The 13,186-nt window shown below is 44.6% G+C and overlaps 1 protein-coding gene across 4 annotated transcripts in view; it reads right to left on the bottom strand.

The window, feature by feature from the left end:
- Positions 1-13,186, bottom strand: part of PPME1 (protein phosphatase methylesterase 1) — a 30,653-nt gene that overhangs the window by 14,745 nt on the left and 2,722 nt on the right. For all 4 annotated transcript variants that reach the window (XM_075198491.1, XM_075198492.1, XM_075198494.1 and 1 more), the window contains exons 2-10: positions 12,221-12,320; positions 11,340-11,434; positions 9,150-9,241; positions 6,557-6,614; positions 5,531-5,582; positions 2,174-2,328; positions 1,733-1,823; positions 1,538-1,603; positions 1,314-1,443 (exon numbers count right to left, since the gene is read on the bottom strand). In XM_075198491.1, the coding sequence (XP_075054592.1) occupies positions 1,314-1,443; positions 1,538-1,603; positions 1,733-1,823; positions 2,174-2,328; positions 5,531-5,582; positions 6,557-6,614; positions 9,150-9,241; positions 11,340-11,434; positions 12,221-12,315 (834 nt within the window). In that variant the 5' untranslated portion in view covers positions 12,316-12,320. The remainder of the gene's footprint in view (positions 1-1,313; positions 1,444-1,537; positions 1,604-1,732; positions 1,824-2,173; positions 2,329-5,530; positions 5,583-6,556; positions 6,615-9,149; positions 9,242-11,339; positions 11,435-12,220; positions 12,321-13,186) is intronic.

Raw genomic sequence — 13,186 nt, forward strand, 5'->3', positions numbered from 1 at the left:
TAATCCCATAGAGAGCCCCCACGCGTGCTGCTGCTGGATGACATAATCCCATAGAGAGCCCCCACGCGTGCTGCTGCTAGATGCCATAATCCCATAGAGCCCACGTGTGCTGCTGCTGGATGACATAATCCCATAGAGAGCCCACGTGTGCTGCTGCTGGATGACATAATCCCATAGAGAGCCCACGTGCGCTGCTGCTGGATGACATAATCCCATAGAGAGCCCCCACGCGTGCTGCTGCTGGATGACATAATCCCATAGAGAGCCCCCACGCGTGCTGCTGCTAGATGCCATAATCCCATAGAGCCCACGTGTGCTGCTGCTGGATGACATAATCCCATAGAGAGCCCACGTGTGCTGCTGCTGGATGACATAATCCCATAGAGAGCCCCCACGTGTGCTGCTGCTGGATGACATAATCCCATAGAGAGCCCACGTGTGCTGCTGCTGGATGTCATAATCCCATAGAGAGCCCCCACGTGTGCTGCTGCTGGATGCCATAATCCCATAGAGAGCCCCCACGTGTGCTGCTGCTGGATGTCATAATCCCATAGAGAGCCCCCACGTGTGCTGCTGCTGGATGCCATAATCCCATAGAGAGCCCCCACGTGTGCTGCTGCTGGATGCCATAATCCCATAGAGAGCCCCCACGTGTGCTGCTGCTGGATGTCATAATCCCATAGAGAGCCCCCACGTGTGCTGCTGCTGGATGACATAATCCCACAGAGTGCCCCCACGTGTGCTGCTGCTGGATGTCATAATCCCACAGAGAGCCCCCACGTGTGCTGCTGCTGGATGTCATAATCCCAGAGATCCCACGTGTGCTGCTGCTGCTGGATGTCATAATCCCATAGAGAGCCCCCACGTGTGCTGCTGCTGGATGACATAATCCCATAGAGAGCCCATGTGTGTGCTGCTGGATGACATAATCCCATAGAGAGCCCATGTGTGTGCTGCTGCTGGATGACATAATCCCATAGAGAGCCCATGTGTGTGCTGCTGCTGGATGTCATAATCCCATAGAGAGCCCACGTGTGCTGCTGCTGGATGCCATAATCCCATAGAGAGCCCATGTGTGTGCTGCTGCTGGATGTCATAATCCCATAGAGAGCCCATGTGTGTGCTGCTGCTGGATGTCATAATCCCCTAGATAGCCCACGTGTGCTGCTGCTGGATGTCATAATCCCATAGAGAGCCCATGTGTGTGCTGCTGCTGGATGTCATAATCCCCTAGATAGCCCACGTGTGCTGCTGCTGGATGCCATAATCCCATATAGAGGCCACGTCTACTGACGAACTTTATAATCATGTACCTCTGTATCATCCTCCTTCTTCCTCTTGTTAATAGACTGTCCTCCATTCTCTTCCACATCTTCCTCTTCTTCCTCGATTATGCCTTCTACTATAGCTTTGGGTCCCTCTGGGGTCATGGCCTCATCACATCTATTGGTTATAAAACACAGCTCATGTTCAGCACAGTCTAAGCAGCCTCTGTGCCCATATAAAGCAGACAGACACATGTCATCTGAGAACTCACTGCTTGACCTGTCCTGCCATGGAAACTCTGGCCGAGTCCAGATTCCTGATCTGACCGCTCTTCACACTGAGGAAGAGAACACACAGAAGAGATGTACGTATCCATTTAGTGTACTTGGAAACTATACATTATAGTGTTTCTTCATTGATCATCTTCTTTGCAGCCATTAATAGATAATCGTCTATGATCACTCACCTCCATTCAATAGCATTCTCCAGTGATTTAAAGGTTTTTGGACGACCACGTAGGAAGTTCTGCATGCTGTTCAATGCATCCATCGCCGTTCCTGAGAAACAGAGGATCAGAATTACCCAAAGCCTTCAGTGTGTAATCTGAGACACAGAATTATGTAAGAACTACTGTCACTTGTTACACAAATTGTCCACTTTTGGCTCTCTCCCACGACTTCAGCGAAGGGTTCACTCTTTAAGATGTCCCACAAGAGAGGGTCTTGTAAAGATAACCCAATCTCTAATCCTTCAGTGCTGACTGCCCCCTCTACTGTACATGCAGCATTCCAGCAGCTCAGGTTAGGGGACGGGGCCTCCCAGGAGGTTAATACTACAATGAGGGACCTACCAAGGTGGGTTGAAGTTCAGTAAGCCTGGGAACATGTTATAGACGGCTAGCACTGACCTTCAACGACATCAATCATGCAGAGGCCCAGCAAACTCGGCACAAGATTGGCAGCAGCGGTGTGCACGGCGATGGCTCCGCCCATGCTGTGACCAATGAGCATGATGGGAGGCGGCAGATCCCCATACAAGGCTTCCATCACGTTTCCAATGTCCCTGTGAATGCATATTATTATTGTTGCTTTACATCACACCGCTATATTATCACAAGGGTCCTCAACCAATTAACCTACTAGTATATCTGGTGTGTGGGAGAAAACCCACGCAAACATGGGCAGAACATAAACTACACAGATGCATCTACACAATACACTACTAAGGTTACTGTAGCACTCAAGTATTATTCTTTCATAAACTCTTTAGAGGGTGGAAACCTCTAAGCAGCTCTCACAGACACTCGGGAGAAGTGTGCCCACACTGCAGAGCGCCACTAGACGAAATCTCGTTCCTATCCCAATTTCTTCCACTATAAATTCATCTTAAAATGACAGCACTGCTCTATCGATTGCCAAACAAACATGCTTCAAATCTCTAATGCCCACCTAGTCTTCTAACCAACGTTGCCTCTTCCACTCACCTCTCTGCCCACCTACACCTCCTTCACTAACAGCACATGACTTTGCCACCTACTTCAAAGACAAAATCAACAAGACATTTCATCATGGCAAACTACACTCACTTTCACCTACACTACCCAATCTACCCTCAATGCATTTGTTCCAGTAACTGACGATGAAGTCTCTGCGCTTATCTCCCCCTACAACCTGTCCCCTTGTTAACCTTTTCCCTCCACCGACTCTACCCATTGCATGCTCACCTCTAGCTCAATTCTGCAATCGGCAAGTCTCCACTGGCACATACCCATCAACCTTTAAACATGTGCTCATCTCACCAATTCTAAAGAAACCATCTATCGATCCAGCCTCTCTCTCCAACTACTGCCCTATTTCTCTCCTCCCCTTTACCCCCAAACTAGTGTACAAACGGCTGTCTCCCTTGCTCCCCTCTCACACCATTCTCAACAACTCTCTGCAATCAGCTTCCGCCCCCAACATTCCACCGAGACTGTTCTCACAAAAGTGATCGATGATCTACTTACTGCAAAGTCTAAGAGTCATTTCTCCATACTCATTCTCCTGGATAGCTCTACTGCTTTTGAAACTGTTGATCACCCTCTTCTCCTACACATCCCTCACTCCATTGGCCTTCATGACACAGTTCTTTCCTGGTTCACTTGATACCCATCGACTTGCTCCTTTAGTGTTTATACCTCTAGCATATCCTCCCTTCAACTCCCACAAGGTTCTGTTCCTGGCTCTCTGCTATTCTCATGGAACACCTCTTCGGAGAACTAATTCACTCATTCGGCCTCCAGAACCACCTCTACTCTTAGGCCACCCAAATCTATATCTCGTCCCTGCCCTCTGCCCTTTTACACTCTCATGCAACCATCTGTCTTTCTGCTATCGCCACCTGAATTTCCCAACCCTATCTAAAGCTCAACATGTCCAAAACAGAACTTATCTTCCCCTCCTTTCAGGATCCCCACCTTCATCAAATCTCCCTCACTGTCAATAACACCACAATCTCCTCAGTCTCCCAAGCCCGCTGCCTCGGTGTCACACCCGACTCTGTCCTCTGCTTTATTCCTCACATCCAGACTCTCTCCCAGTTCTGTCGATTCCACCCTAGAAACATTACCAGAATACGCCCTCTTGTTACACAACATTGTACCAAAATTCTTGTCCATTCTTTTATCATCTCCCGTTAAGAGGATTGTAACCTCCTGCTATCTGACATTCCCAATACCCATATATCCCCAATTCAATCCATCCTAAATGCTGCTGCAGACTGATCTTCCTCTCTCACCGCTCCACATCTGCTGCACCACTTTGCAGATCCCTACACTGGCTCCCTGTGTCCTCCAGAATCCAATTCAAATTACTCACCCTTACCTACAAAGCCCTCAACACCACCACCCTGCATACATCCCAAATCTCATATCAAAATACTCTCCCTCCCGCCCTCTTAGATCTACCTCTGACCTGCACCTTGTCTCGTCTCTGGTAACCACTTCTCACTCCCGCCTACAAGACTTCTCCCGTGCTGCTCCTCACACTTAAGGAATTCCCTACCACTCCCAATCAGATTTTCCCACAGCCTTCAAATCTTTAGACGTTCTTTGAAAACCCATCTGTTTTGTACAGCTTACCTTATCCCCGGTGATACTACTCGCACTAATGCACCCTCACAACTGTCCCAATCTCCACTCTAAGCCACACTCGTCCCTCTCGTCTCAGCTGTGCCCTATTCTACTTAGTATGCAAGGTCCCATGTGCAGAGCCCTCCATAACCTTTGATTTCACGTCTGGATTTATTTAGTAGGTTTATGTGTGTCCGGTTTTTCCTATAATAACATTATTATCCCATGAGCACAGATACACCTTGTGGTCCTGGCCGGGAATCAAACTCCTGACCGCAGGCAGCAATGTTAAACACTGGGTCCCCCTGCTGCCCATGTGTAGAACTTTCCATACCATGATAACCGTTATAAATTAACCATTTAATGTTTTTGCTATGAATCGATTAAACAAGGAACTGTTAACTATTTACAGCACAAAACTCAAGATTTACATAGTTCTTCTTAGAACAGTTAAGAGACATCAGTTTGCCAACATACTTGAAAACATTTTTAAAGTTTAAGTTTATTTTATTTTGGTTATACAGGGAAGGTTGAACAGATCTAGAAACACAATGCAGATTCATTCTTATTTATCTTCACACGTTTAGTACAACTCAACCCTTAAATGTGCTCTGCAACTTCTGACTTTTATTGCGTAATCAAATATATGTACCTTATTAGACATGTCTCTGCTGGTATGAGGCATAATAAAGTGTATGTAGAAACAATGACAACTAAGCTCATGTTACAGCATGTTAACAAACGTTGTAACATTTCAGCTTTTTATTCCAGGACTCTTCGTCCAGCCAGAGAACTTCCAGTGATCATCAGGAATTTGTCTGTATTCTACTCTGAACAGAGCATTGTCTAATAGAACTTTGTATCTGGGAGAAGAGTCTGGAAGAGTGTTAAACAATTCTCAGCTGCTGCTCTGGAACCAGAAGCTTTTGGCGACGGTTTCTGTGTGGGAGGTGGGCAGAAAAGCGCCTGTCACTTTAATACAGAGACCCAACCCGCTCCCAAGTGATGTAGTGCTTCTGCAATGCTGTCCCACAGGGTTCAGAGACTTGTCATCTGTCTCACTGCAAATTATTGCCCCCCTTTAGGCGCTAACAGACGCATTTCCCGCTAAATATTAAGAGATGCAGTGACTGTTATATCAGTGCGGACACTTACCTGGCCATGGTTTCTGCAGAGAGGTCCTCAGTGTTCCTAACTTTAGTTTCACCTAAAAAGCAAATCAGATGGACATTATACATCATTAGAATACTGTGCCCCTCACGGTAGGTACATCTATATGATGAAAGTGTACCAAGACCATCTCTAGAGTGCTGGGGAATCACAGCATAGAGCACGGTAAGTAGACCTCAAGATACATCCACTAGTCATGTCTACGTGATTAAATCAGTTTGCCGAGCCTGGTCTGGAAGTGAATAAAGGTTTGCCCAATAACCAGATTACTGGATTGATTAGGAAAGAGCTAGGCCTTGTATGTGAAGGATGGGGTGGATTTGTTTAGAATTAACAGTATGACTCCGCGCTGCCTAATTGTGCCGCGCACACACTTGAGTGGGCCTAATTTATTCACCCAGATAGCATATAAGTTGTGCCATCTGTGAGCAGCATGTTGGCTCAGTGGTTAGCACTTCTGCCTCACAGCACTGGGGTCATGAGTTCAAATCCCAACCACGGTCTTATATGCCCTCCTCCTCGAGGACCCTCTTTCCCCCGTCCCCTCTCGCTCCCTCCTCTCCCCTCTGGGGGTCTCCCTGTCATCCGTGCCCTCCCTCATGGACTCAGTCGTAGGCAGACCTTCCCCTCTCCCCTCCCCTCTAGCTGTGCTTTGAGCTCACTGAGTTACTGTACTGTACTGTGCTGTCTCACCTCGTATTGTAATTTCGTTTGTCCCTGTACGGCGCTACAGATACCTAGTTGCACCCTATAAATAAAAATTAATAATAATTAATAATGTATGGAGTTTGTATGTTCTCCCCAAGTTTGTGTCGGTTTCTTCACAAAATCCAAAAACATACTAGTAAGGTTAATTGGCTGCTTCGTTAGGGATTTTAGACTGTAAGCTCTATTGGGGCAGGGATTGAAGCGAGTACGCTATAGAATTAGTAGCGCTATATAATTAAATGGATGATGATGAGGTTGTATCCTGCTCAAAGAAATGTTGCCGACTGATGGCTTAATACATACCATGGCCTCGCTGATCTAGTGCGACAATCCTGCACTGAATTCGACTGGTAATCGCAGTCTGGGAGGAAAAAAACAAAACACTTGTGAAGAAGCGGAAGATACCGCGATTTACATACTGCTCACACTTCTACACATATTGTGATACTGTGTATGGGGGCAAAAGTATTCTACTCTGTCCTGGGGGAAATAGTACAGCAATCCCAGAAATAAGGCCATATCCTCACATCTGATCACTTCTCACAGCTATCCAAGAACGGATAACCCTCTCGGGACAGGAGAGCCTCCAAAATAGAATTAGCAGAATTATGGAAAATGTATGTTGTCACCACTTTGGATAAGGATAACTAATTGAACTGGAGTAGCTGCTCAAGATGCAATTCTAGCAAAACAACCTCCTGGACCTCCCCATCAGGACACCGTCCACCCTCTCTCTCCCCACTTCATCCCTCTGTTGACTGTTTTGGTATTTTTTTTCTTCCAATTGCAAATACCAGTATACTACTAGCATGGTAACGGTCTATTTAGACTGCAGTCTGACACATTCTACTTGTTTACCGTAAAAATAATACATATTTTAAAAAAAATGTTTTTAAGAAATCCACAAAAGCGAATGCAACATTTAAAAGAAATGTCAACCTATATGGGGGTTCTCTCTAGTAAATCTTCTTACACCAAGAACAGCAGAGCTCAAATATATGGGACTTCTGTTGTGCAGAATAGTAACCATCATTGTCTCCCGGAGACTGTCTAACGGACAACTAATTCTCCTGCCACCAGTGCCTGGAGAAATTTCAAACGCCATTGACAAATTACAAGCCATGATGATGTGTCGAATTAGCAGAATTTCCTCCTAACAGCAGTTAGTATATCCTATATGGCCGTTTACAAGCACTGGACTGCTGCCATAATAATATTTTGGGGGAAGGATTTTTTTTTTCTTGAAATAGTTCTATTGTTAAACATCGGCTTAATGTCATATTGTTTACATAGACTTTGATGGCCCTGACGAGTTCCGTCAGTTTAGTTACTGTGGCTGCGCATTCACAGATAAACAGCTTATTTGAAGCACCAGCGCTGTTCTTCCTATCTTTCCAGATAAGACCTGGGGGTAAATGTATCAAGCAGAGAGTTTTCCGGCGGGTTTGAAAAGTGGAGATGTTGCCTATAGCAACCAATCAGATTCTAGCTTTCATTTTGTAGAATGTACTAATAAATACATGATAGTTAGAACCTGAATGGTTTTTCAAACCCACCGGACAACTCTCAGCTTGATACATTTACCCCCTAATCCAGACACCGAACATCTCTACCTGCACCATGAACCCTCCATACTGCAGACACAAGTACTTTACTTTCTTATCAGACATGTAGAGGTGGGAGAAGAATGGGCCATAGTGTCTCCCACAGGAAAGTATTTTTCTCAGTCATCCTATGTTAGACACTGGTACCACGGGGTATAAAGTCTCCTGCAGGACTGTGGCACTTTTAACATTTCTTCTCAATGATTTTACTCCTCCCTCCTCTCTACCCCATCCTGCACGGCTTGTTTCTGCAGGATCGTTTGGATAAAGGGTTAGAATTGATTTACTCAAAAGGTCTTTCCTTTGCTCTGTCTTTTTCCAGAAGAAGCTGGTAGTTATTCCTCATGTGCAGACGTTTTTTTACAGGGTCCAACGCATTGGCGACCACCATGGAGTTCTCCACTTCTACCGTGGGACCTGAATTTGGTGTTGAAGGCTTCACAACACCCATTGAACCACTTGACAGTGTTGATGTGAAATTCCCTACGGTGTTTCTCCTGAATCTCCGCCGCCCAGAGAGTGTCTGAGAAGGGAGCAGCGTCTCACAGATCACTTTATCTTTCCTTTTACGAGATGGGGCCGTTTTTCAAACAAAACCGTCTCTCCAGCCTCCGGTGGTTTCAAAATTCCACTTATATCAGGACATTGAGTGACTCAAAGCTGAAATAACATTCTAACGGAAGAGGGATCGCTTCACTTATTGGATGCTGCTAGGACACTTTATATATGTCAATAGGACAGGAAAGGTTAAAAAAAAATTCTGTGATTCAACAAGCTTACATTGTGGGCCAGGGAAAGCTGTTCCTCACAAGGTCAAGGCACATTCTACCAGATCGGTAAGCGCTTGGCGGGCACCGTAACGCGGTGCGTTGGCTGAGCAGCCGCTTGGCCCTCTGTGCACACTTTTACGAAGTTCTACAGGTTTAATGGATGTGGGGCAAAGGATGCCAGTTTTCACCTCTGAGTGTACCCACCCAAATGGGCAGCTTTGGCCAAGTCCCCATAGTACCAGTGTTCCCCAAAGGATGAAAGAGGAAACACAGGACAAAGAGGAAGAACACCGAAACCAACTTTATCAACAAAACTAAAACACCAACAAGGTGGGCACACAGTGTGCCCAACGGATATGCTCTCAGCATGGGGAATAAATACATTACTATGCTGAGATTAAAGTCTCTTTACTTGAAACTGGCTCTCAGACCAACACGCTCTGCAGGATTTACAGACACTTATCAATCAAAACAGAAACAAACAGTCGTGTGGTTGTTCCATCCATGTCGCTGTGTACTCACTGTAAACACTGCCCAGGAGAGAGCAGAATGTCCTCCCCCATGCAGCAAGAGCAAGACAGGTCCATCCGATCCACTCTTGTAAATACGAAAGCTGTGCTATAACGTTAAGGAAAAAGACGGGGCTCCGGCATCCAGGAGGTGAAAACATTTGTAATGGAAAACAATTAACGAGAGGCAGATCCTTAGTCAACAACTCTGAGAACATAATGTTTTTGGAATAAAAATTCAGTCATTTGCCAACTAAATTTAAAACAACAGACACCACAATACATTCAGTGCAGTAACTAGCTGCCACATGAGATCAGCAGGTGTGGATGGTCCGATGTGTGTTACATCTATTATAAAGCTTTCCTGTGTACTTTATCTGGGAGGTTAAAGTGCCCATTTGAAGCACGGCCATTGTTGTTTTTGTCTTTCCAGATTAGACCACCTCATATGTATGTGCTAAATATTCTACACCCAACCTCTCTATACATCACCTCTTTCCATACTGTAGGAAGATTGAGTTTACTTTTTTAAAACACATTTGCTGGGAGGGTAGGAAAGCAGGAAGAAGAGGGGGACAGAGTAGAAAGGACCACTCATTGCTGCCTGCTGTATGTAAAACTCTAATGCTCAATTACTAAGGCTGGGTACACACTACAGGGTTTTCACCCGATTATCGGGCCAGTCACACAATAAACGACCGTACGGACCGATATCGCATTAGTGTGTACACTGCAATGATCATTATCATCAGCATTTATTTATATAGCACCACTGATTCCGCAGCGCTGTACAGAGAACTCACTCACATCAGTCCCTGCTCCACTGGAGCTTACAGTCTACATTCCCTAACAGACAGACAGAGACAGACAGACAGAGACAGACAGACAGACAGAGACAGACAGACAGAGACAGACAGACAGAGACAGACAGACACACACACAGACACACAGACTAGGGTCAATTTGATAGCAGCCAATTAACCTACCAGTATGTTTTTGCAGTGTGGGAGGAAACCGGAGCACCTGGAGGAAACCCACGCAAACACGGGGAGAACATACAAACTCCTCACAGATAAGGCCATGGTCGGGAATTGAACTCATGACCCCAGTGCTGTGAGGCAGAAGTGCTAACCACTGAGCCACCGTGCTGCCCACAACGATGAACAATTATCGTTCCAAAGCACATGATATTTTTTCATTTATTTTTAAAACTGGACTAAAAATCTGGTTCAATGATGGAACGATGTCTGCAGTGTGCATGCCCTCACGATGGACAGTGTCCACAGATCTCTATGGATCTTTTCAGCCGATGGCTATGAAAGAAGAGCACAGATCTGAAGGTAAATTGTGTATAGTGTGTGCACGTGAGTCAGCTGCTGATCGGGACTTTTTTTTTTTTTTTTTTTTTTTTTTAATCGTTTGTAAAATCTTTAAGGATATCGCATCACGAGAAATCTTGTATAGTGTGTACCCAGCTTGTACTGCATTTAGGTGAAACATTTACACTGGACCACCGCAACCAATCAGTTTTTCATCTGTTTTATTGCAAGTTAGTCAATGAAAGCAAGAGCCTGATTGGTTGCTATGGTTTAATGCAAACACATGCAGTGTTAGTTTATGAGCCATAGCGTTCCACAGTAACAATATTAATCCAAAGATTGCTAAAATACTGTTTGTTTTTCTGAACTATTACTCTCCTTTACATGGTACAAGTTCCCAGGGTATTGTCCCTGTCCGTAGAGCTGGCCTGCTAAGCCTACATGCAGGCAGGGTACACCCAGCACCCATGCAAGAGAGCTTAAATACTACTCTAGTGATGAAATACGTTATTAATTACACTCACAGCGTGCTTCCATTACATAGGGGGACCTGTCAGTCAATAGTGACTGCTGTCAAAGTAAAGTCTGTGTGCGAATGTTTGCATATTAGAACACAAATAGACAGGTTGGTTGATATACATCACTGTGTGCTTAGGCTCCGTCTCTAGAGCCATCAGTCATATTAACCCTTCCTGTTCAGCAGTAATAAGTGACACGGACAAGTCACTACACAAGAATATAAATACTACAGGAAGAGTATTATACCTGAAAAATAAAAATCTAAAAACATTTTCTACAGTAATGTACATCAAAGCTCAATATCATCTCATTTCACACAACATATTACTAAAGTATTCTCCTTTCCATTGCTCCACAGAAGGATATATCTTTCCCGGTTTCGCAGTCAACCACCACATCTTCCATGGATTCAAAATACTGGCTCCAGGGAACAGGGGAAAAGTCCCTCTTTCTTCCAGGCCTGAAAGCAAAGAAAACCCATATCCGAATCATAAAGAGAAATCACACAATACGGAGAGGAATAATATCCTTAAGAGTCTGCAGATCCGGGAACAGACATTGATACTCGGCCCAGATCGGATTCTGTGCTCTACGCCGAAACCATGTACGAATAATGATAATTGTGCTGTCTGACCATCCAGCCAAAACATGGCGGCTGCTTTTGAGTTAAAAGGTCACTAAAACTAAAACACAACATGAAAAGCAAAGCATTCACAAATACAGGATATGTTCTCATACCAGTATGTCCATGAGACCTCTGCTGCAGAGATGTGACAGAAATCTCTGCTCAGTGAGCGAAGATTCCTCCCGTAATCCGTAATTGCCAGCAATGTGTGCAGAGGGAGGTCCACGCACCACACCATCGGCAATTAAATCTCCCCTTATATGTAACGGTTACAAATCTCACGGCAAAATATTTTCCACTCATCAATCGTTTTAGACTTTCATATCTTTTAATCTTTTTAGTAACATGAAGTATAATGGGCATAATCTCAAATATCTTTACACCTGATAAATTGGTGAACCAAATACACATATTTGTTTATGTTACCGATAGCTCTTTACTGTGATGAAACATTCATTTTATTTGATCACTCCTACATTACAGCACACTGGTGTCTAAAATAATCACACTTATCATTCTATGGTCCCACATGGGTGGCCCTTTAACCCTCAAAAGGGGCCGCACATCACCCTTAATCTATTCATTCTAAAGACATAAAACGTGACACTGATCATCACATACCCCATTCTCATCTTGGAGCCAGACTGCAGACCCCCAGGCATGGGAGGCCGAGGGGGTAACCGGCCCAGGTGGAAATGTTTTTCCAACGCAGACATGTTCTCTGAAAGAAAAGACAGGAGAGCGGCTACAGACAATGGACAGACATAGACTAGACAATGCCAGAAGTAGGACAATACTGCTGCAAACTGATCTGTAGGAGGCATCCAGTGATGTATTTAAGGATTTCACAAATACACTCTAGAAATAACTGGGAAACAGTGATCTGGTTCATCACGACTCAGTCCATCAATTAAACCCCTGCATCTACTGATCAATATATCCCTCACACACCGACTTCCAATTTACTCTCTATCAGCACACATCTAAGAGAATGTACAGATGTCACAATTTTTAATATACCCTTGTACACCTGTCACAAGCACAGTGTACGCCTACACACATCCAAAATACATTTTTCACAATTTTCAAAGTACTCCTGTACAAATCTAATACATATCTGCCCCAAATTAATTCACTGTATACATTTATTTGTACTACATACACCTACCACACTGCTGCCCTCACTAACAAAATCTATCTGGGAGGGGGGGTTGTTTTTATGTGTTTTTAAATCTAGCTCTGCACACATGTAGTAACCCGTATAAACATCTCCTCCAACACAATGTCTTCTTGCGCAAACCCTTGATATATTATATCTCCCCATATACAAGTATTACACCTAATACATTATACCCCACCCTCCATATACAGTTATGCTTCCCTACAGACATCCACAGTCCACAAAAATAGTCTGTTAGTGTCTATGTGTGGAAGAGAATTTAGACTAAGCTCTATTGGGCAGGGACTGATGTGGTTGATTAAATATTCTCTGCGCTGCGCAATATGGCGGGTCGATATAAACATATCTCCCCCTATAAACAGTTATCCCCGTGACACATTATATCCCCCCCTATATACAGCTATGTC

This window comes from Mixophyes fleayi, chromosome 2 (assembly GCF_038048845.1).
Source record: "Mixophyes fleayi isolate aMixFle1 chromosome 2, aMixFle1.hap1, whole genome shotgun sequence".
In the NCBI taxonomy this organism is placed as follows: domain Eukaryota; kingdom Metazoa; phylum Chordata; class Amphibia; order Anura; family Limnodynastidae; genus Mixophyes; species Mixophyes fleayi.